The 25,420-nt window shown below is 42.9% G+C and overlaps 1 protein-coding gene across 2 annotated transcripts in view; it reads left to right on the top strand.

Annotated features, from left to right (window-relative positions):
• LOC135210924 (carboxypeptidase D-like) overlaps positions 1–25,420 on the top strand; it is a gene marked incomplete at its 3' end in the record, with an annotated part of 572,526 nt that overhangs the window by 103,253 nt on the left and 443,853 nt on the right. For both annotated transcript variants that reach the window (XM_064243890.1, XM_064243891.1), the window contains 1 exon segment: positions 19,835–19,996. In XM_064243890.1, coding sequence (XP_064099960.1) covers positions 19,835–19,996 — 162 coding nt within the window.

Genomic DNA, 25,420 nt, shown 5'->3' with positions numbered 1-25,420 from the left:
AAATATTATTGATGGTCAGTTATTTCGTGTTTTGAGGTTGTTGGTGTTGTATGTTTGAAGGTTGTTGTGCCTGTGTTGTTGAGTTTGTTGTGCTTGTGAGTTCTGTTGTGTTGTAGATGATTTGTTGGAGTTGTGAGTTGCTGAGTGTTGTTGTTGTGCTTCCTTGATGTAGGCAGTGTGTTGACTTGTCGTGTTATTGTTTTTTGGTGGTCTTTTGTTGCATAGTTATTGAATTGTTGTGTGGTTGTTGTCCTTGTTAGGTTGTTTGTGTATTGTGTTACGGCGGCTAGCCTAATGTAGCTATATCCAGCGGACAGCAGCGCAGCTCCTCACCCTGAGTGTGTGGTAAGTACAAGTGTGGTTTTGAGAGCTATTTGGTTTTGGCTTGTAATTCCGTCACATTATTTATTGGCGCCCAATGTGGGGCTGCTGGTGTGGCAGCTGCAGGACGGTTGGTGTGGTGGGTTGTATGATTGGTGAAAGAAGATGAGTATAGTATAAAAGGTTTGACTGACGTGGAGAGGCTGAAGGAGGATGTGCAGTTGTTGAGGGGAGCTAAGGAAAGAGTGGAAGAAGAGAATGAGATGTTGAGGGTAGAGTGTGAGGAGCTGAAGAGCAAGTTAGAGGAAATGAGAGGAATGCTAAGGAGCGTGAAAATGGAGATGAAAGAAGAGATGAAAGGAGCGTAAGACAGAATGGTTGAGGAAATGGACGAAAAATTTGGAGTAATGATGAATGCAGTGCAGGAGACGATAGAGGGATTCATGGGAGAGGGAGCATTAGGAGGTAGGCCTACTGGGTCTTTTGACGGACCAGGAGCAATTAAGAAAGTGAAAGGACAAGTGGATGAGAGTACGAGTGACAAAGAGTACGAGTGACAAAGATGATTTGGTTGTAATAAGTAAGGGGAAGACACAGGATGAGGATAAACCTGAGGACAAGAATAAGAAGGGGGCTGAGGAAAAGAAGAAGACTTAGGGAAAGAAGGTTAGTAAGGATGACAGACAGGATGAGACTAGGACTGAATACATTGGAGAAAGGGCTGAGAGTGGAAACAGGTAGGTAGAAAGAAGAAGGGTAAGAAGAGTGTAATCAAGAGCATGGATGTTAGTATGGAAGTTGATTCGTTGTATTCAGAAGAGGTTAAGAGGGATCAGAATGGAAGTAGCGAAAGTGAGAGAGAGAATGAGCAGGAAGTATGAAAGGCTGTGTATATTAGAGGTACACCAATGTGCACAATACGAGGAATATTATAGTAGGGACTTAGGGGACTTATTTAAGGAATGTGAAAAGTATTGTGTAGCTAAGTATGGGAATAACAAGAGTGTCTGGGCAAGAGACTTTGGTAGCTTTTTGACAGGATTTTTGTTGAGTATGTATGGGGTAATGAGAGTGTGAAAGCCGGGATTGTGGAACAGGTGAAGAGGATAAAGAGTAGCGTTAGATATAGGAGGAAGCATGATTTTGAAGAGGCAGAATGAATGTTGGTGAGTCTTTGTCAATGTAAGTGTGCAGGTTGGAAACATTAGCTATGAAAAAGTTTTGGGATGAGGGGATAAATAAGTGTAAAGAGTTAGTGAGGAAGTTGTGGCGACTGTGCATGAGAAGTGTGCATGAGTTTGTAAATCTGAAACGTAAGGAGAAAATGTGATGGATGAATGAAAGGTTAACATGGAACGACATTTCAGAAATAGTAGAGGATTATGAGCTAGATAGGTGTATGAAAGAGAGTAGAAGTGCTAGTGTTAGGACTGAAGTAGCAGAGGTTATACCAGAGTTTAAGAGCTATGGGGAGGCAGTTTTACAAGGGCCAAAGCGAATGGCAGAGCGAGTGGTTGATAGGATTGTGAGAGCAAGTAATGTAAGTGTAGTAAACCCTAAGAGAGATTGGAGTCCAAGCGTTGGAAGAATAGGATCAGTTAGTCATGAACAAGAGCAGCAGTTTTATAGATGTGGAAAGCAAAGACACAAGAAAATGAATGTCGGTGGGCGTTATGAGCGTGTTTCGGGTGTGGACAGACAGGTCATATGGTGAGTGAATGTAAGAAAAATAGGGATATTAAGTGTTACAGGTGTAAGGAAGTAGGGCATATAGTGAGTGGATGTTGGGGTACCCTTGTGACCGAGGTTTTTGGTAATTGTGGAAAGAATGGGCATTATGCTAGGATGTGTAAGGAACTGCATTTGAAATAGTGTTGAATTGGGAATGGAAGGTCATGTAGTGTGTGTGTGTAGGCAAAAGAGGATGAGTCAAGCTGGGAATTCAGGAAACAAGGTGTTAAGGGGATTCAGTTGAGTGGGTCCTCTTGTGTGTGACAGTATGTTCAGGGGAATGCAATGAGTGAATGGTTGAAAATAAATCAGTATGACCCGAGTGTCAGTGAATAAATGGGTCTGGAAGACCGACTGTTAGTGTTGGTTGATTATGGAAGAAAGCGGAAAAATGTAGAGAAAGGAAGTGGAAGGAAGAAGCATGAACAGCATGGTAAGGGTGTTAGTGGTAGGGTGCAAACGGTTGATAAAGCGTGTAGTATGGATGACTGAGGGAATGAATGATACTTATAGTGTATGTGGGTTTGAATTAACAGGGATAAGTGAGACTTCAGTGGGAAGGAAACCTAGTAGTAAGGAGGTAGTTGATAGTATGGATAAGTCTTTGAAAGAGTTTTGACTGAAGTATGGATGAACTGAGTGGTTTGGTAGCAGAAATAGGGGAGATATTGGGAGAGTATGACCGATGTTCAATGAAGTAGTGAATGAGATTTAGGAGGATAGTAGTGAGGGAGATAATGGGGATTTGAATGAAAGTGGTTTGGAAGAAGTGAATGGCGATGTAACTGAGAGAATGTATAAGGGCCCTTAAACAAGATTCAGGGGGCCTGCATCTGAGCATCCTTTGGTGTTGCAAAAGGCGATTTAGTGTGGATGTTGCGAGTTTAAGATGTTGTCAAATGTAATGGGGAAGGTAATATGGAGTAATGATTTGTATTTTAAGTTTGGCAATGTCTCCAATGGTTGCACGAGAGAGAGAGAGAGAGAGAGAGAGAGAGAGAGAGAGAGAGAGAGAGAGAGAGAGAGAGAGAGAGAGAGAGAGAGAGAGAATATATGGGGTTGGTTTGATGGCAGTCGTAAGCATGTCTCTGTTGTGGTGATCACCGTGTATATCAGTGGTGAGCGTCTGTTACGAGAGTCAGGAGAAGTGAGGGAGTCTGTGATCAGAGCCAGTGTTGGAGAGTTACTTTGTTGGCAGCAGTCTTAAATATTGTTGATTGTCAGTTATTTTGTGTGTTTTGAGGTTGCTGGTGTTGTATGTTTAAAGGTTGTTGTACCTGTGTTGTTGAGTTTGTTGTGCTTGTGAGTTCTGTTGTGTTGTAGACGAGTTGTTGGAGTTGTGAGTTGCTTAGTGTTGTTGTGCTTCCTTGATGTTGTAGGCGGAGTGTTGACTTGTGTTATGGTTTTTTGGTGTTGATAGTGATTGTTTATGCAGTGGTCTTTTGTAGTATAGTTATTGAATTATGTGGTTGTTGTCCTTGTTTGGTTGTTTATGTATTGTGTTACGACGGCTAGCCTAGCGTAGCTATATCCAGCGGACAGCAGCGCAGCTCTTCACCCTGAGTGTGTGGTAAGTACAAGTGTGGTTTTGAGAGTTCTTTTGGTTTTGGCTTGTAATCCAACCACAACACCAGGAATGTATGGATATTTCTCATAGAAAAGTACCACAACTACATGAATTTCCTGCAAATAATGGGTAGGTATGGTCCATAGAGAAATCCGCTAATGCTGAGAACGCGAATACGGGAGTTCCACTGTATATATTTTTATGGTAATATATTTTAACTCTTGTGATACTGGCCATGTCAGGTTTGATCTGTGACACATTTAGTACTACCCTCACGGGCCATGCAAATTTGCATAGCAGTGATTTTTTTGTTATTGCTGTGTAACTTTATCTTTCATGCGATGTTAGTACATATACAGTTGACCCCCTATATTCACGTTCTCCGGATTTGTGGAATCACACATTCGTGGATCTCTCAAGAACGTTTCCCCTGCATTATTCGCGGAAAATTCGCACATTTGCTGTGTTTTTCTATGAGAAATATCCACAAATTCCTGGGTTTTTTAATCAATTTCATCATGAAATGCACTTTTTGTGATAAAACTATTAATAAACCAAGTTTAAACATTTTTAGTGGGTTTTTCTTGAGTTTTCAATAACAAAATACACTGTGTTTAGTGTTTTTATAGGGGTTCCAAACATTCGCGGGTTTTAACTATTCACGGGGGGGTCTGGTACGCATCCCCCGCGAATACGGGCGGGACCACTATAGTTGGTGTCAATTTAAAGCTAAAGAGTACTTGATCATATGTTGAAAAAACCCTAAAATAAGAATAAAGGATCTTATCACAAGTTGAAGTTAGCCATAATAGAAAATGCTTCATGTTACTTTTTCTAAAATTCACCAAGAATCACCAAATAGAGTTGCAGTACCTCATTTTTTACAGCACAAAAGTACAATATATTGCTGTTCTTTTGATATATAGTTCATTATTATTTGTGGTAAGAACGATACTACAAAGCACAGTGACACAATTACAAGCTATACATGTGTGTTTTTGGTATACACAGGTGTTGTAGCAACACCTGTTTATGTTGCTGTTTTTAAAAAAATCACCAAAAATAGGTAAATTGAATTATCCAGTTTTTCTTAACTCGCTGAGATATTACTATAATTTGCATTTTAATATGATGCATAATTCATTAATATTTATGTTATGGCTTAGACAACACACACCCCAAGTAAAGCAAATAAACTTACTCTTGTGAGCCATGGAGAACTTTAGCATAAATGGAGATTTCATGAGTTTCTTGCATGTAAACATTTGCTGAAAATAGGTAAATTGACATCTAATCTTTATTTACTCTGAGAAAGTAAAACCATTTTTGTTTTGGGCGATACATAAATTCAGTACTAATATGTGTTAGGTGACACAATTCACCCCCTAAAAAAGTATGCAAACTAGTCACGTGAGCAGCCAGGGAAAAGTTATGCATTCAGTAAAATGTCATAATTTAGGAGTAATTGAAAATTTTTAAAAACATTTTACATATAATTGATATTTTTGAAAATTTAAATGCATGGTAAGTCATAATAATAATCATATATTGCTAAAAATACGTATTGCAAACCTACACACAAGAAAATAAAAAATATCCTGAAAATACATAAAATAATGCCCAATATATAAAAAGTACATAAAATGTATAAATATACATATATCTTGTGACTTTATATTCAAAATTCTCTGTTATGATGTGCTTCTCTGATTCTTCCAAATATATCTATTGATCCACGAGTGTTGACTGCACATATAGGAAAAGGTGGGCTTTTGATGTGGAAACTTGCGTAGAAGGATTAAAATAATGTGAAGAATTGTTTATAGGGGGATAAATGACGTGATGATGCAGTGAAACTTACGAGTAATGATTTTATATTTTGATTTCTACTGTGAAGTGACCAAGATGTGCAGCCATCCCCAGGTTGAGTTTGTTCACTGCAATAAAAATAGCAGTTGCCTAACAATCATGGAAGTATGGAAGAATATATAGATTTCTGTATTTGTTCCTTCACAAATACAAACCGTCGGTCTTTACATATAGGATTAACTTTCACTGAGCTGGAAATTCGGCTGTTAAACTTTTTGCAAGGTGATTATGATAAAAGTTACCGAAGGTATGGGTAGAAGTGCCACCCTCCTAGTCGGAGTGCACTAAAATCTACGCTGTTTACTTTTGGCTGCAGTCTCATATAAACTCTATAAATCGCAGAGTTTAGGTTAATGGCGATTTTTGCTTATCAGCACCCTGCCAAGAAGGGAACCCTTGCCAATAACTGGGGACTGCATGTATTGGGCAGTGGAGGAGGTGTCTACTCATCCCCCGATGCTCCTAAACAAAGGTTCTTGTCAGACTTCCATGCACTGTAAGTCCAAGGGAAGTCTGGGGGTTACACATGGGGGGTAGTCGTCTTTTCAGTTGAGCCTGTTGCCGGTCCTAGGTATCAACTGACAGCCGCTGGAAAGGAGTCTTACGAACGTACTGTATAGTGAAGGAGGTGACTATCCGACTCCTCAGACTCCTAAACCTGGTCCCTGTCAGACTCCCATGCACCAGGGAGGAGGTATACTGAAGCCCATTGAAGTCCAAAGTTGTTTGCCCCCAAGTAGTTACTCCTTTGTTTTTAATTAATGACTATCAGGCTCTGCAGACTCCTAAACCCAGTCCCTATCAGACTCCCATGCACCAGGGAGGAGGTACACTGCAGTCCACGGTAGTCCAAAGGGGTTTGCCCCTGAGCAGTTACTTCTCAGTCGAGCCTTCTGTCCTCAGGTCTCAATGGATAGCCATTGGAAAGGCATCCATAGGGATGTGCTTTCTTTGTCCTCTACAGACAAGTGGTGTTGGTGGTACTTTTCTGGAATATCTCAGTCTTTAAAGAGACATATCTTCCAGTTGTGGAGTGCCTGTAATTAGTTCCAAAATGCTCTTCCAATCTAATTGCCCAGCAGTGTCAGAGCAAATGAGAGTCCCAGCACCCATTGACCAAGCACCCAGTGTCCAAGCGCCCACCTATATCCAAGTGTCCGAGTGGCCAGTGGCTGCTGAGCTTCCAGTGGCCACTGAGTGTCCATCCTCTGAGTGCTTAGTGGCCGCTGAGTGTCCAGTGTCAGAGCGCCAATGGCCACCGAGCACCTAGTGTCTGAACGCCCAGTGTCTGATCGTCCACCTGTCCATTTGGTGCCAGCTGTCAGGTATCTGGAACCTGCCTGCTAGGACTTTGTGCCAGTTCCTCTTTGGCTTGGCACCTAAATTTTTTTAAGAATACACTGTTGTTCTGCCTTGTGTGCCACTTCAGATTATACAGGGACCAAGTCTACCCACAGACCAGGACATTGGTTCTTCTCTAGTCATCCTAGAAGTCTTTCAAGATTGAAACTGGGCTTTTGTGTAAAGGAGCAAGACAAATTTCTTTTGTCTTTTCTCCCTGTAGAGCAGTGGTTCTTAACCTTTTTCAATTTATGCATCCCTTTCAAATCAGCAGTCAGTTCTCGCACCCCTTGAATTGCTGAGGTAGCAAAAAAAAACAAGCAAGCAAACTAAATAGAAAGTTGATATAATTTTAATTAATAATAAAACCACATTTTAAAAATTTTCATTCACATAGCTGTTGCAATATTGCCACTTCATCAAGAAATTATCTCATGAGCACTGCTGCTGTAGTGATAATAATAATAATAATAATAATAATAATAATAAAAGGATTTTGACGTAGGAAAAATCTATTTCTGGGCGATTGGTTCGTGTCGCCCAGCGAAATCCCACCTCTTCCCAACCCTTCGCTCAAGATTGATTGCTAACTTCAGGATGGCCACCAGAGGCGCGGCAGTCACCTAAGCGTGGGTTGTAGTAGTAGTAGTTGCTGCCCCGTTCTGTGGGTCGGCTCTCTCCTTGAGGGATTTTGTTGTGGGAAATTTCTAATTGACAAGAAGTTCATGGTAGTGGTCTCACTCGCCCTAGTGTTCATACCAACGCCCTTCTTTTATTTGGGTGAGCGAGTCAGTTATACTGACCTTTTCTTTATTTTGTTTATTCTCTGGTATTTGTTAGATCATTTACCTAAGAAATAATGAACTAAAGGATTATTTCGCTGGGCGACACGAACCAATCGCCCAGAAATAGATTTTTCCTACGTCAAAATCCTTTTTCTGGGCTCAGTTCGTGTCGCTGCGCGAAATTGTACCAGAGAATTAGCCCAAGATTGAAAATAAAGAAGGTCTCAATAAAACTAAAATTCAACTACATACTATAATTGTAACAAAATATTTATACAAATTGTTCATACAAATCTGAATAGAGAACAATAATTAAAAGTAACTTATAACTAAAATTATCTACAAAGTCTTTACACCAGTTACATGGTTGAATACGAAATAAACATGTGTGTGAAAATCTTAATCTAAAAAACACACCAAATAAGTTTTATAGATATTAATACCAAATACAATAAACCATGTGTGTGAAAAATCTTAATCTAAAAAACACACCAAATAAGTTTCATAGATATCAATACCAAATACAATAAACCATTGGTAATGGGGATGTGGCACCCTAGCATAAAAATAAGGGGACCACACCTTAAAGTTAGTATGTACAATCAATTGTGGGTGACCCTAGCATAAAAATAAGGGACACCCACTAAACCATCACAAGAGCAGCTAAGACTCAAGGGCAAGTGTAGAGGAACATGGTAGGTTAGACAAACTGTTGGCAGAGATAGGTAGAAAGGAGATCTGGATCTTCAACTAAACTACTGAGCAGAGTCAGGGGAAACTATGTTACCCGCTGCAACTGCTGAAAATTTTAGAGATTCCAAAGACTTTAGGTAATGACGTTTAAATACTGTCGGCGATTTCCATCCAGTATATTTTTTCAAATCATCAAAATTCATATGTTGAAAGTAATTGATTGAGGTGGCCACTGCCCTGACATCGTGTGCCTTGGGGAAGGATTCAGGGTTAGCTTGCTTAATAAAGTATAGGATCTGTTGCCTAATACCTTTAATTGATAAAGTACCACCTTTTTCTCTCCTAAAGAGGGGACCCGAAGAGGATGAGGATGTCCTAGACAGAAAGGCTCGTAAGGTCGTTACTGGACAAAGAGAAAGATCTTGGGGAAGGGGTATAACCTTCCATGGTTCCCACCTCAACAAAGGATCCTCATTTTTTGCTAAAAAGCTGCGATCCGGAGAAAGCAGAACTTCTCCTGAAGGAAGAAATTCTACATGACCCGCATCTCTGGATAACGCCGACAGTTCTGAAATTCTAGCTCCTGAAGCCAAGCTTAATAAAAATAATGTTTTTCTTAAGAGCATTATAAATGAACATGCCGTATTATCTGTATCCGAAGCCAGTTTTAGAACATCATTTAGAAACCATGACACTGAAGTAGGCCTTACTGAAGGCCTAAGTCTAGCACAAGCCTTGGGAATAGACGAAAAGTAAGAGTCTGTTAAGTCTATGTTAAAGCCCAACTGAAAAATCTTCTTCAAAGCTGACTTGTTTGTCGTAATAGTACTAGCTGCGAACCCTTTTTCAAATAAGGATCTGAAAAAGGATATAGCCGAATTGATTGTCATGATTTCAATGTCTGATTCCCTCAGGAAGGATGCCAACTTTTTAACTGCAGCGTCATACTGCCTCAAAGTTGAATCCCTTTTATCTGATTCCAGGAAAAGGATATTTTGTGGATCGATATTTGCATCCCTCTTGGCCGCAAACTTCATGAAGTCCATAAAGTTAGGGCTTTGAGAATTCCTGAGGAAGCGAACACAGTCTTCATTTGTACTGACTGGGAGAGTCTGGGATTGGGAATACGAAGGGGACGAAGACCCAATTCCAGCAGCAAGGGGTACCAGTTGCTCTTCGGCCAGTCCGGAGCTACTAGAGCTACTTGACCCTTGAATGTCCTGAGTTTGTTCAGCACTTTCAGGAGAAGATTCACCGGAGGAAAGACATAAATCCTCTCCCAGTTGTTCCAATCTATGGACAGGGCGTCCGTGGCATAGGCCAGAGGGTCCAGGTTGGGAGCCACATAACAGGGAAGTTTGTGGTTCGTACGAGATGCAAACAGATCTACTTGCAGGCCTGGTACCCTCCGGAGAATCCATTGGAACGAACTGTTGTCCAGTGACCATTCCGACTCCAGAGGAACTGACCGGGATAGAGCATCTGCTATGACATTTCTCACTCCGGCCAGATGGGTGGAGGAGAGGTGCCAACTGAACTTGTCCACCAGGGAAAAGATGGCTACCATGACATGATTCAGGTGTCTTGACTTGGAGCCTCCCCTGTTTATGCAGTGAACTACCACTGCGCTGTCCAGAACTAACTTTATATGAGAGTTCTTTGGAGGGCCTAACCTATTCAGAGTCAGGAACACTGCCATTGCTTCCAATACATTTATGTGAAGCTGGCGGAATTGGGGTGACCATGTTCCCTGAACTTTCTTGAACTGAGAATATCCTCCCCAGCTGCTTAATGAAGCGTCTGTGTGGATAATGATTCTCGGAGGGGGAAACTGAAGGGGTACTGACATGGTCAGGTTCTTTAACTTTGTCCAAGGGCGCAGACGATTCCGGAGAATCTGTGGTATTGTTGACAGCTTGTCCCTGGATCTGACATTTGCTTGTGAGCGCCAGATCCTGGTTAAGTCTTTCAGTTTGGCTTTCATCAAGAAGTTTGTCACTGAGGTAAATTGAAGGGAACCTAGGATTCTTTCCTGGTTTCTCCTTGAAGCATATTTGTACTTTAGAAATTGCTTCACTGACTTCACTATTTCTTTCCTCTTGGCTAGTGGAATCGACAGAGTATGGGAGGATAGATTCCATTGGATGCCCAGCCATTGAAAGCTGGACTCCGGAGTGAGTCTTGACTTTGTCCTGTTTATCTGGAACCCCAGATATTCCAGGAATTGAATGACCTTCATTGTGGCTTTGCGACATTCCTCGACTGTTGGTGCCCAAATCAACCAGTCGTCGAGGTACGCTACTACCATTATCCCTTGTGACCTCAGTTGCTGAACGACTACTTCCGCCAATTTCGTGAATATCCTGGGTGCTACATTCAGACCGAAAGGAACTACCTTGAAGGAGAATGCTTGGTCTCCTAGTCTGAAGCCCAGATAAGGGCGAAAGTGTCTTGCAATAGGGATATGATAGTATGCGTCTGTAAGATCGATAGAGGTGGTGACGGCCCCACGGGGAAGTAAGGTCCGCACCTGCGAGATAGTCAGCATTTTGAACTTGTCGCAGCGATTGGCCAAGTTTAAGCGGGACAAGTCTAAGATTACCCTTCTTTTTAATGAGCCTTTCTTTGGTACGCTGAACAAGCGACCCTGAAACTTTAATCTCTTGACTCTCGCTATTGCTCCTTTCTGAAGGAGCTCCTCCGCATACTCCGTCAGTTCTTTCAATGGAAGTTGAAGGAATGGTCTGGGTGGAGGGGGGCCTCCAATCCAACTCCAACCCAGGCCTTTCGACACAATGCTTTGTGCCCATTTGCTGAATCCCCACCGATGCCGGAAGAGAAACAGCCTCCCTCCTACCTTGGAGATCTCACTGCTGCTGGGTCGAGTGACCTCTGCGGCCTCCACGGAAGTGCTTTCCCCTATTGAGCGACCTTCCTGATCCTCTCTGATGAAAGGATCCCCTAGCCCTACCTCCCCTGGCGAACCGGTCATAGTGTTGGAAGGCTTGGCCCTCGAACACCTGGTTAAAGGCCGGGGAGACAGCGTAGGAAGTGGAAGGCTGAGCCTGAGGGGAAATCACGTAGATGGGTTGAGCCGGTGTCTTCGATGTAGAAGGCTGGCCTGGCTGAACGATCGGCACAGCTGACACAGCTTGGTTGAAGCGTTGAGGCTTCTTCTGATAAGGCTGGAACCGTCTAGCCTTTTTCAGCTTTTTGCCTGCTGAAGGCTGATCTTGGCGCCTCTTAGCAGTGAGGCCCCAACGATCCTTGAGGCTCTGGTTGAGCCTCGTTGCTTCATTCTGGACCTCCTTAACCATTGCTTCCGGGAAGAGGTCTGCCCCCCAGATATTTGAAGAAAGCAGCTTATTCAGCTCATGCCGAATAGTTGCTTCCTGGAGGACATGCTTCCGACAATTGACCCTCGCTGTCACAAACTCGTACAAGTCCGATTGGACCGTACAAGTCTGCGATTTGGTCAATAATTTGAAGAGCGGCTCTGAAGCGTAGGATATAGCCGCTACTTCCGTCATTGCCATGGTGTTCATAGACCTGGCAAGCCTAGTCTTAGCCTCAAACTCAGCTTGAATGAGGCTATCAGGAAGTCTTGGTAGCTTCTCGCCGAACTGGTCCATGGCGCAGTCCGGCTTGAGCTTGCCTGCCGAGAAGGTGTTTGGTAAATCCTCCCACAAATCTCCAAGCGAAGGGAGCAAAGGAGAAGTGGGATCTGCTTCCCTTAACTGAGGCAAGGGTTCTCCCTTCAAGCCAGCTGGGATGGTAACAGCGGCGATCTTCGTTAAGAAGGGGAGAGGAGCCTCTTCCTCCATCGTAAAGATGGTGAAGGGACTCTTGAAAGCCTGAATCCTGGTGTTAGAGCAGTCCATCTCCTCTAAGCACCGAAGCCACTCTCTTTGAGCCTGGTCCCGGGAGTACAGCACTGTCTCCCTAGGGACCTTATCCTCCCTGGTCATAGCTGCCTCCGTCAGCCTGGCGTAGCCAATGAACGGCGGCTGAAGATTCTCCGGGTAAAACTCGAAGTCTTTGATCCTTCGAGTACCGCACTCCGGGATGGAAATGAGTCCGTCCAGGAAAGGGGCGTAGGAAGCCACTCTCCAGGGGTTGTTCATTGTGAAAGGAGGAAGAGAATCATGGGGAGGAAGCTGGATCAGGCCAACACCAGGTGCCGGGGAGGTAGCTTGAGGGGCCTGGTTAAAACCGGACATTAGGTTCTCCTGAGTAGTGATCCTGTCGGATAACTGTGAGAACATCTGCTCCATACTTGTCCTCAATGAGCCTACCAAATCCCCCATCTGCTGCATCATCCCGACGGAGAAAGCGTTGGGATCAAAGGTAGGAGCAGATGCAGAGGTGGAAGGGTAACTCGCTAGAGGTACCTCAGGAGGAGGAGAGACCGTTGACTCCGCCGGAGTACGGGGCCTCTCCTTGGAGGACTTGCTCTTGGAAGACCTAGAGCCTGAAGCAGAAGATTTACCCTTCTCTGCTCCGGGATTTGAAGCCGAAGACTTACGAGACAATGACGTCGACGAAGCCTTTTTGGACGACGACGACGCCTTCGTTAGGGTTTTCTGCGCCCTGTGCCCCTTCACCCTATGTTTCACAGAAGCGCTAGGCGTAGAATACGGGAGCTCAACTCCCGTAAAGCCTTGGAAGGAAGCAGTAGAAATAGCGGGAGAAGATCATCCAGAGGGGCCCAAGGGAAGCCCTTGAGCGTCCAATGTACCTACCTCGACCAACAGGTCGTCTACACCTACCATCGGTTCAACATTAAGGTCCAGTGTGGCGACTTCCGCTGAAATGTCCTGGCCTGGTTCCTTCATACATGCGGCGACCTGCCGCTGGATTGTCGTCATCGTCGGGGCTGCCTCCGCCGGGTCGACGTACCCCGTCGACTTGCTGCCGGGGAACAGCAGGACAGCCATCCTCTTTTCTAAGATGTAGGGCTGTCCCTTGGCGGCGTTCTTGCCGAAGTCGCCGACCCAAGCCCTCAAGGTTGCAAGGGCGGTCTCTCTAACCGCGGCAGCCTGGAAGAGAGGGTGTCTATTAGCTTTTAGTTTAAAGTTGAGGTTCAACCTTAGACTAAAATAGAGTCTTAAGCCTACACATTTCCGGCATATATTTCATAATAATATGGAGAACTTAAGCTTAAAAGACATATTTCAAACTTAGACTTAAGATATAATTCAGTATTTATATCCTATATATACAGCTGGAAATACTTACCCCGTCCAAAAACTGACTCAAGATCATAGCAGATCGTACACGTTTCGTGGAACCAGACCTGCAGATTCCCGTGAGGAGTCGCGCACGGAGCGTGGGACCTGCAGACTTCATGCCCACAGGGGTCCTGGAGTACGGCATTGCACCCCGGGTGCTCACAGTTGGTAGTCTGTAAGTGGAAGGATACATGAGTATCACTATAACACTTACAGGGCTACTCTAGAACTCCGTTGCATGCCGGAGAGTGAAAATTATTGGGCATAACCCCACTACTACAAAAACTACTAAAAAACGGCAAATACTGACTCAAGGAAGGAACGAACTAAATAGGAACCTTTCGGGATACTTAACTTAGCTGATGCGATGGCAGAACGTTCCATAATGGTGAAAAATCCGTGAAATAGCACGAAAAATACAAGAGCAAGAAAAATAGAAGCGTCTTGTAGACCTCTTAACTGAAAGGATGGCCACCAGAGGCGCTTCAGTCACCTAAGCGTGGGTTGTAGTAGTAGTAGTTGCTGCCCCGTTCTGTGGGTCGGCTCTCTCCTTGAGGGATTTTGTTGTGGGAAATTTCTAATTGACAAGAAGTTCGTGGTAGTGGTCTCACTCGCCCTAGTGTTCATACCGACGCCCTTCTTTTATTTGGGTGAGCGAGTCAGTTATACTGACCTTTTCTCTATTTTGTTTATTCTCTGGTATTTGTTAGATCATTTACCTAAGAAATAATGAACTAAAGGATTATTTCGCGCAGCGACACGAACTGAGCCCAGAAATAATAATATTATTATTTCATTAAAAATAATGGCAGAATTTACAGAACTGATTTTATACAAAATTCTTTCAATTTGCCATATTGAAAGAATTTTGTATAAAATCAATTATGTGAATTCTCCCATTATTTTTAATAAAACATGTTTGAAAGAAGGTCTGTTTCCAGCATACACAAATAATAATAATAATAATAATAATAATACTAATAATAATACTAATAATAATAATAATAATAATTAATAATTAATAATAATAATTAATTCATATGCTTCCTTGCACCCTTGGGTAAGAACCACTGCTCTAGAGCCTAGACAGATCTAAGCCTTCTTGTCAAGTTTATAGGAAGCCCTAATTCTCTTGACTGATTTCAGTCTCATCTCCTTGAATTTCGAACTTTTTCTGTCTGCCATGCTATACTCTGGTGCCCACCAAGGTGTTATCCTGGTTGGACAGTCTTTATATGAGATTTTTTGCAACTAATCCTCCAGTTTTCATCCAATTTCAAGTTTTTTAGTGAAGACTGAAAACACTAAAGTTCTTCACGGTCACTGAAGATATTCTTGTTGACAATTGCCATACTCTGCTTCATGTCAAGGTGTTAGCCTGGTTGAACAATCTTTATATGAGGTTTTATGCAACTTGTCCTCGTTTTCATCCAGTTCACAAGTTTCTAGTGACTGTTTTCAATGTTAAGTTCTTTCACGGCCATTGAAGATATTCATGTTGACTATTACTGTACACTGCTTCCTGTCTATGGTAAGGAAGCTAGCTTCTCACATTCCTCTTGCAGTTTTGCTCTTTATTGAATGACCTTAATTGGGCTCCAAACAAGAAGAGAAGCACCTTACACCTTCTTTTTGGTTATGGAATTCTTCAAGCCTTTGATAACTGTTCCAGATAATTCTTCCACCGTGTACAGTTTCGTAAATGTTGTCGTTCTCTATAACGGTGTCGTCAAAATCCATGCAGTGTCATTGAGTTCTGTAATGTCGAGTCCGCACAGATATCAACGTGTCCACACAATTGTCTCCAGAGTCCGCAGAGTCGGCAACTAGTGTGCACAGTTGTCTGCAATTCTGAACATCGATGTACAAGTTTGCTAATTTTCTATGAGTCTGCATGGGCATCAGCAAAAGGTATATTATCCCACACCCCCTCTTTTTGCTTTGATCAGAAGAGGAAGTTTAATAGAGACGAACCAAACAGCCCTTCCTTCAATCTTCATGGCTGTTGAATGGAGCCTTAGAGATGCAGGAAGCACCCTTCCTTGTCCGCGCCAGACTCTGGGTTTATCTTAAGCTCTTCCTACGGGACAGGGTCATTCCAGCTCAAGGATCTGTGATTTTGGCCTCTTCACAGCATAAGTCGTCTTTGGAGTCCTCGCCCTTCTTGTACTTGACTTCATTTTTTCTTGGCATAATATCAGTCCTCACTTGGATGACTTGACTTCTTTGATCCCCTTCAATGTAAGTGTTTGAAGGTCTTTTGAACTCAAGTCCACCTGCTGGCTGTGAAACTCAGCCTGGCACCTTTGTTTTTTTTCACAGCCCCGAATCAAGTCGGAATTACGTTGGTAGCTGGCTGAACATTTACTTTCGGAAAGGAAGTGCCTTCCCCCTTGAGCCTAAAACCTTGTTTTCAACGGCTTGGATTTAGTTTGGGAGGCCACATGAGGAACTGGAGGATTTTCCGGGATGTGGTCCCTGGAAGAATGGATCCTTCACTTCTTTCTTGTACAACTAGAAGTTCCCTGTGTAAAGTTCAATGATGTTTTTTTTTTCTTTTTTTTACCTTAGTACACTCCTAGACTGTGGTAGCCATTCAGAGAAGTCCACAGTTCTAATGTATTTTTGGAAGCAGGAACTTAACCATTCTTACCACCTCAAAGTACAGGCAGTCCCTGGTTATCTGTGGGGGTTTTGTTCAGATGGCTTGATGGTAAGTGAAAATTAGTGCTTATCGGCTCCAACAACCAGATTTTGGCACTGTTAGGTATGTATCAGCACCAATAACTGGAAATCTGTGCAATTTGGCACCAAATGTCAAGCGCTAAACAAGCGCCATAAACTTGTTTCGGAGAAGTGAGGACTGCCTGTAGTAAGAATCCTCTTTCTGTTGACAGATCATCAAGTCTTCTAGTCACTTGGTTTGTTCAGAAAACTAAAGTCCTAGGAAATGTACTGACCTGCCAGAAGTGTGTTCTCTTTCTGGGATCTGTGAATTTATGGGTCAGGCCCCTTTTTAGACCTGTTTGTCCCTTCAAGGAACCTTCGTCTTCGTTTTAGGTTGTCCATTCCATCCCTATAGCATGTGCACAGACACCATGCTACAAACCAGTCCATCAGACCTCCTCTCTTCACGAACTTCATCATAGTCAAGGATGAGCTACAGAAGTTTGGGGCTGACTGCAACTTGCGATAACATCTTAGCCCTATTCTACCCGTGTCATATTTCCCAAACCTGCTCTGTGGACTTGACAAGATTCTTCCCCCAACTGTGTCTTCTCAGACAGCCTCGCCTCAAGAGATCTACCAAGGTGGTCTGCTCTTACATTGACAGGCTCCAGACTGTCTGGAAGCTTGTCAATTGAAGATTCTTTTTCTAGATGTGGTGCAGTAGTTATTGTAAGTAGTAGGAGTCAATCCTCTCTCTTTGTTTGCCAGACTTAAGGGGCGATTTTCTGAAGATGATGTCTCAAGCACCATGTCTCTTCTGTCAAGACTACTGTAAACCCTTTGCAAATTAACCCATTTCTTTCTAAGGAAACCTGGAATCTTGTATTCCACCATTTAGGGGTACAGAACTAGGCTTTTTACAGACATCCTTGACTTAGAGGAGCACCAGACAGCACCCAAGCTTATAACTCGTCTGGCACCCATCTCTCCTGGCGCCAGCCACATCTTGGCACCAGCTTATATTCTCAGCACCCACACATGCTCTCTCTGAGGAAGAATAGAGAGCTCTCTATCCAGCTGGAATGTTCAGGTATTACCTGAAAGGGACTGGAAGCTCAAGACCACCCATACCCCTAGGGGTTATGACAAGACCTTTTCTCACCCTCTGATTAGATCGTCTTGTCCGTTATCCTAATGGACCTTATTTTCTGACACACACTCAGATTTAGGAGAGCAATTTCCTCATTTTAAGTATAAGTTAAATCCATCTTAACAGCTTCTACCTTAGCTTTCAGGCCCTACTTGCTTCTTTATGTTCATTCTACAATCATTCTACTGGAAGTGAAACAGCGTATGGGTATAATATACCCGGAGCACCCACCACTCTCAGTAGTTGGGTTGTGGTTTTTATTTCAGTGTAGGTGACAGTGTTATCTGGTTGTTTTTATTTTGGTAATGTGGTCAGGGCAAGGGCACCTCTTGAAGTGTTTGCTAGCCATTGGTTAACTCTTTCACTGCAAAACTTTTACTGATGCTTTGATAGCCTTCAAACTACTCATTTGCAACAAAGCTCATACTTAAGTGGAGGAGCTTCACGTCTTTACCACCACACCACTGCAAGTTAAGTTGAGCACCAACCAGTGGCAGTTTCTACTGCAGGCTCTCTTAACTAGGTCCACGTATCCCATATCCTGTCTGAGTGGGATTCAGGTGTGTAATTACTTGGTAAGTTATTTAGTATATGAAAAATAACACAAAGTTATATACAGGCGGTCCCTGGGTTACGACGGGGGTTCCGTTCTTGAGACGCGTCATAAGCCGAAAATCGTCGTAAGCCGGAACATCATCAAAAATCCTAAGAAAACCTTACTTTTAATGCTCTGGGTGCATTGAAAACTATGTAAACTGCATTCTTATGGCATTTTTCATCAAAAAACCTTCAAATATTGATTATTTTGCATTTTTGGTGTCATATTTCATCTCCCAGATGAGCGTTGTAGGCGTCGTAACCTTGGAACATGTGTCGTAACCCTGGAACATGCGTCGTAACCCTGGAAATAACGTCTATTGACAAGCGTCGTAACCTCGGAACGCCATAAGCCGACACCGTCGTAACCCGGGGACTGCCTGTATATGCATACTTACCAAGTATTTACATGATCAGAGCTTTCCCCCCTCCCCTCTGATGGACATAAGCATAAACAGAATGAGGTTATCTGCTAAGTCATTCCTAGTATTGCCATTAGTGGACAATACTGTCACCCGCTCTAAAGAAGTGTTGCCACAAATTTTAAAATTAAGCTGTCGTACTAGTTAGAAACTTTAGCTATGTAATTACTTGGTAAGTGTAAATAAAACTTTATATTATTATTATATAAAAATGTCATTTTAGCAGCAAACCCTTCCTCTCTAATAACAGGAAAGGGAAACAATAACAAACACACATAGATGGCTACCGTAGTTATCTGAACAGATATGTGTAGCTATCAACAGCACCTCCAAACTAAGTTCCAGCAACTTGTTCTTGGTTCCTACTCAGTCAAGAAGTGGTGTCTAGGAGCTCCATTTCTTTTGACTTGATATACTTACATTCCTCCTGGGAGGAATGGGAGATGTAAACCGTAACCACTGCTGCTGCTGCTGCTGCAGCTGCAATTATCAGTTGATCCACAGCTCTAGGAGAGAAGATTGTGTGGCTCTCTTAAGACAGTTTCAGGAGCCATAGAGTCTGAATAGGCACTTTTTTTTTTATAGTAATGACACCAAGGTGGTGCCATGGTTTCACTTCCCTCCCCAGAGAATCTTCATTCTTCAGAACATTGACAAGGGTGGCAAGCTCCTACACTTCTCTCTTGGTACTTAGTCTTGTCTTTCAAGAATCTCAGAATCCAAGATAGACATTCCTCAGTGTGATAGCAATGACATCATGGTAGTGCTATGGTGACCAAAACGGCCTAGTGTTCCTTCATCTACTCTATGGCAGTGCAAGTACACAAGCAGACAGAAGTACATTCAGTACAGTGGCCAACCAGACATCACAAGCAAGGTGTATGTAATTAGAATTTTTTTTATGAAGTCAGGAGATAAGAACCATAGATATAGAGGGGAGAGATTGTGCAGACAAGTGACAATAGCTGCACGTAAGGTGCCATTGTTATGTGTTGATTCTCGAAAATGGCAGTGGCAGCGACTGCAGAAACCAGCAGCACCCAAGCCACTTCTGACACCCAGTGCTGGGCCATCATCTGTGTCACTTTCAGAAACATGATCACAAAAGAACGGGATTGCATTTCACGATGAGACCTATTTTCATTCATGAAAACTTAGAACTATGTTGAAACAACTTCAAGTAAAGATGTATTTTTCTTTTTGTGGTAAGATTATTTTTATAGTACTTAAATATTTCATGGAAGGATGAATATATAAGTATTTCTTATAAGGTTATGCACTGTATCTAGCATTGCCAATTGGTTGTCTGGAACATATTTTTAGTTTTATAGGGCCTTATCATACAAAATTTCCAAGGAGGTTTGTTTATTTAACATACTAGGCAAGAGTTTGTTGTATATGTAATAAGAATGTCTTTTTGTAGTGCTTTTATTAAGGACAGTTGTGTAAATTTTCAGGTGGAATGCAGGACTTCAACTATGTCTTCGGTTCATGTTCAGAGGTTACATTTGAACTGTCTTGCTGTAAATACCCAAAAGCATCTGGTTTAGTAGAAGAATGGATCAACAACCGGGAATCTATGGTAGCATTCATGGAACAAACCCATATGGGTGTTAAAGGTAAGTACGTATTATTTCTTCATAAGTAAAGGCTTTTCCAGGAATAGAGGACTTTATGTTTCTGTTTTTTCTGTCTTTTGGTTTTGAAATAACAGTGAAAAGAACTGCATTATTTCTTCTTCTGATACAGTTTACTTTGTGATAATTAATTAAAGGATTTTGACGAAGGAAAAATCTATTTCTGGGCAATGGCCCGTGTCGCCCAGTGAAATATCCCTTCAGTTCATATTTCTAAGGTAAATAAGACTAACATTACCAGAGAAAAATAAAAGAGGGGGATGTCAGAGTATCCTGACTTGCTCACCCTAAATAAAAAGAGGCTGTCGGTATGGTACTGGGGCGAGTGAGACCACTACCACGGACCTCTTGTCATTTAGATCTCTCCTCCACCAAAATCCCCCTGCCAGAGATTGCTGGTACACAGCCTGCACCAGCAACTACTACTACTCACCCACCCATGCTAACACCAGCGCCTCTGGTGACCATCCTTGACGTTAGAAGAACAAGCTTGGGCACAGGGGTGGGAGAGAAATTAGGGGGGATTTCACTGGGCGACACGGGCCATTGCCCAGAAATAGATTTTTCCTTCGTCAAAATCCCTTTTATGGGCCAAGCCCGTGTCGCTTTGTGAAATAGTACCAGAGAATTAGCACAAGCTTGGGAAAAGGTATAAGAGGTAACAAGAAAACACAAAATTACAAAACATGAGTATAATCTAGTTTAAATATTTGCAAAGTGATCATATAAAATCTTAACTAATGCATAGTAACATATGTTAGCCTTAAAATATGTAATAGGACTTAACATTATACTTATGATAACTTGTGATAGGACTTAGTACTATACTTATTCTAACTTATGATAACTTAAAACTAGAAAATATCAATATATACAGAAGTGAGTCACCCTAGCATAAAAATAAGGGACACATCACTACATAGCCTTTTTAGGCAGCTAAGGCTCAAATAGGGTTGAGCCTGGAGGTAGGTTAAAGGAAATTTGTTAGTGAGGCAGGTAGAAAGGAGATCTGGATCTATGACTAAAGCTACTTAGACAGTGTCAGGAGAAACTGTGTCCCGCTGCCACTGCCGGAAATTTAAGAGATTCCAAGGATTTCAGGTAGTGACATTTGAAAACTGTCGGCGACTTCCAGCCTGTGTATTTCTTTAAATCATCAAAATTCATATGTTGGAAATAATTAATTGAGGTGGCTACTGCCCTGATGTCATGGACCTTAGGGAATGAATCAGGATTGGCTTGTTTGATAAAATAGAGGATCTGTTGTCTGATTCCTTTTAAGGAAATAGTGCCACCTTTTTCCCTTATAAATAGGGGACCTGAGGAGCTAGAAGATGTCCTGGACAAATAGGCTCGTAAGGTCGTTACTGGACATAGAGAAGGGTCTTGAGGAAGAGGGAGGATCTTCCAAGGGGCCCATCTCATTAAGAGGTCCTCGTTTTTAGCCAAAAAACTACGATCTGGAGATAGTAGAACTTCTCCTGAGGGGAGAAATTCAACATGGCCAGTCTCTGGAGAGAGCTGAAAGTTCAGATATCCTGGCTCGTGAGGCCAGACTCAGTAAGAATAATGTTTTCCTTAAGAGCGTAATATAGTTACATGAATCGTTGTCAGAATCTGAAGCCAGTTTGAGAACGTCATTCAAGAACCATGAAATTGAACTAGGTCTTTCTGATGGTCTGAGCCTAGCACAAGCTTTAGGGATAGACGAAAAGTAAGAGTCTGTTAAGTCTATCTTAAAGCCAAACTGGAAGATTTTCTTTAAAGCTGACTTATTGGTCGTAATAGTACTAGCTGCTAGACCTTTTTCAAATAAAGATCTGAAAAAGGATATAGCCAAATTAATAGTCATGGTTCGAGAATCTGTTTCCTTCAGGAAATTTGCCAGTCTTTTAACTGCTGCGTCATACTGATGCAATGTTGATTCTCTTTTATCCGATTCTAAGAAAAGGATATTCTGAGGATCAATATTTGCATCTCTTTTAGCCGCAAACTTCATGAAAGTCCATAAAGTTAGGGTTTTGAGAATTCCTGAGGAAGCGAACACAGTCCTCATTTGTACTGATTGAGGCAGCTTGGGATTGGGGATCCGTTGAGGCTGGAGACCCAATTCCAGAAGGAGAGGGTACCAATTGCTCTTGGGCCAGTCCGGGGCTACTAGAGCAACTTGTCCCTTGAAAGACCTGAGCTTGTTCAGGACTTTCAATAGAAGATTCACTGGAGGAAAGATGTATATCTTCTTCCACTGATTCCAGGTTGGGGGCCACATAGCAAGGGAGTATGTGGTTCGATTGTGATGCGAAAAGATCCACCTGGAGGTCTGGGACCTTTTGGCATATCCACTAGAATGAACGCCTGAGGGACCACTCCGATTCTAGAGGAACTGATCAAGACAGGGCGTCTGCTATCACGTTCCTTACTCCCGCCAGATGAGTGGAGGATAGATGCCATTTGTACTTGGCTGCTAGAGAGAAAATGGCTATCATGACATGGTTCACATGACTTGATTTGGATCCTCCTCTGTTGATGCAGTGTACTACCACTGCACTGTCCAATACTAGTTTGATGTGGGATCCCTTGGCTGGTAGAAGCCTCTTCAATGTGAGGAATACTGCCATAGCTTCCAGTACATTTATGTGAAGCCGGCGGAACTGAGGTGACCAAGTCCCTTGTACTTTTTTGAATTGGGAGTATCCTCCCCACCCGCTTAGAGAAGCGTCCGTGTGGATAACCAACGCCGGAGGTGGAAATTGGAGAGGGACTGATTTGGACAGATTCTTGGCCTCCGTCCAGGGGCGGAGACATTTACGGAGAATCGGCGGGATGACTGACAACGATTCTCGAGATTTGTTGTTTGCTCTTGAGCGCCAAACTCGATTTATATCTTTCAATTTTGCTTTCATCAGAACGTCTGTAACTGACACAAACTGGAGATAGCCTAGGATTCTTTCCTGGTTTCTCCTTGACGTCTGTTTGCATTTGAGGAATTGCCTTGTTGCTTTGGCTATTTCTTTCCTTTTGGCCAACGGAATTGACAGTGTGGGGGAGTTCAGATCCCACTGAATGCCGAGCTACTGAAAGCGAGATTCCGGCGTTAGCCTGGACTTGACCTTGTTTATTTGGAACCCCAGATGTTCCAGAAACTGCATTACCTTTCTCGTGGCTTTGAGGCATTCTTCGACGGTTGTTGCCCAAATGAGCCAATCGTCCAGATACGCTACTACCATTATCCCTTGGGATCTTAGTTGTTGGACTACTGATTCCGCTATCTTCGTGAATACCCTGGGAGCTACGTTCAACCCGAAGGGCATCACTTTGAAGGAGAATGCCTGGTTTCCTAGCCTGAAGCCTAGATATGGGCGGAATTGCCTTGCAACTGGGATATGATAGTATGCGCCTGTAAGATCGATAGAGGTGGTGACGGCCCCACGGGGAAGTACGGTCCGCACCTGCAAGATAGTCAGCATTTTGAACTTGTCGCAACGAATGAATAAGTTTAGACGGGACAAGTCTAAGATTATTCTTCGTTTGGTTGAGCCTTTCTTTGGCACGCTGAACAAGCGTCCTTGAAACTTTAAATGTTTGACTCTTGATACTACCCCTTCCTGAAGGAGTTCCTGTGTATACTCTGTCAATTCCTTTGTTGGTTCTTGAAGGAATGTTCTGGATGGAGGGGGACCTTTGATCCAACTCCATCCCAGTCCTTTGGACACAATGCTCTGTGCCCAACTGCTGAATCCCCATCTGTGACGATAGAGGAACAGCCTCCCTCCCACCTGAGGGTCCTCACTGACTTGGGGCGGGGCGTGATCCACGTCCTCCTCGGAAGTGCTTGCCCCTGCTAGGTGTCCTTCCGCCACCTCTTTGGCGAAATGCACCTCTAGCCCTGCTTCCCCTTCCAAACCTATTAAAGGCTTGGAACGCCTGGCCTTCAAAGACTGGATTGAAGGCCGGAGATACTGCGTAAGAGGTCTAGGGCTGGTTTTGTGAAGTCACTCTAGCTCACGCCACAGATGCGATGTCCATAGACTGGAACAATTGGCAGAAGATTTACCTATTTCTGCCAATAAACCTCTTGATGAAAGTTCTACACAAACTCAGATCTTTCAGAGGACAGGTAGCATTGGTAGCACCCAACTGGCCAAAGAGCAATTGGTTTCCTCTTCTACTAGAGTTGAATCTCTGTCCCAGATGGATTCCCAACCCAAAACTGACTCAAATAGTACAAACTCGGACTGTGTCAGCTTCCTCAAGAATTCTGAATGCCCTAACTTTATGGACTTCATGAAGTTTGCGGCACAGAAGGATGCTAGTATTGACCCACTAAACATCCTGTTCGTGGAGTCAGACAAGAGAGAATCAACACTCAGGCAGTATGATTCAGCAGTAGGAAGTTGGCCATCTTTCTAAAAGAATCAGATGTCCAGAAGATGACCACGAATCTGGCAATTTCATTCTTTAGAACTCTGTTCAAAAAAGGCCTAGCCCCTAGTACCATTACTACGGCTAAATCTGCCTCTAGGAAGATATTTCAGGTTGGCTTTAATATTGATTTGACAGATTCGTACTTCTCATCTATCCCTCAAGCATGTGCTCGTCTAAGACCGATGGACCATCCTCACACGGTCTCCTAGTTTTTAAACGATGTACTCAAGTTGGCTTCAGATACTGATAATGAATCATGCTCATATATAACCCTTCTCAGGAAAACATTACTTTTAATGAGTCTGGCCTCAGGCGCCAGAATATCTGAACTGTGGGCTCTCTCTAGAGAACCAAATCATATTGATTTCCTCCCGTCAGGAGAAGTTCTGCTCTCCCCAGATCGGAAATTCTTAGCAAAGAATGAAGACCCACAAAGCAGGTGGTCTCCATGGAAGATTATACCTCTCCCACAGGACCCATCATTGTGTCCTATCGTCACATTAAAATCTTATCTGGGCAGAACTTCTGAGAAGTCTTCAGGTCCTCTTTTTATTAGAGAAAAAGGCAGAACCATTTCCTTGAAAGGAATCAGACAACAAATTCTTTATTTTATTAAAAACAAGGCCAATCCGGATTCAGCCGCCCCTCAATGTCCATGATATCCGGGCGGGCGTTGGCTACCTCAGTTAATTATTTTCATAATATGAACTTCGAGGATCTTAAAAAATATATGGGTTGGAAATCCCCGACAGTATTTAAACGCCATTATCTAAAGAATTTAGAGGCCTTAAATATTCGGCAGTGGCTGCAGGGAGCATTCTCCCCCCCTGATATGGCCTAGTTTTGTAACTCTATTTTTGTATTCTATTATTTTGCTATTAATTTTTCTTTTAATACTCACTGTCACCTACCTGCCTCGCTTGTAATCCCTGCCTGTCTGCCTTATGTTCCGGTCTGGATTGCTCATCAACATGTACATAG

The sequence above is a fragment of the Macrobrachium nipponense genome, chromosome 4 (assembly GCF_015104395.2).
Source record: "Macrobrachium nipponense isolate FS-2020 chromosome 4, ASM1510439v2, whole genome shotgun sequence".
NCBI lineage: Eukaryota > Metazoa > Arthropoda > Malacostraca > Decapoda > Palaemonidae > Macrobrachium > Macrobrachium nipponense.
Note: the sequence above shows the minus strand (reverse complement) of the source record. Positions and strands in the feature narration are given on the sequence as shown.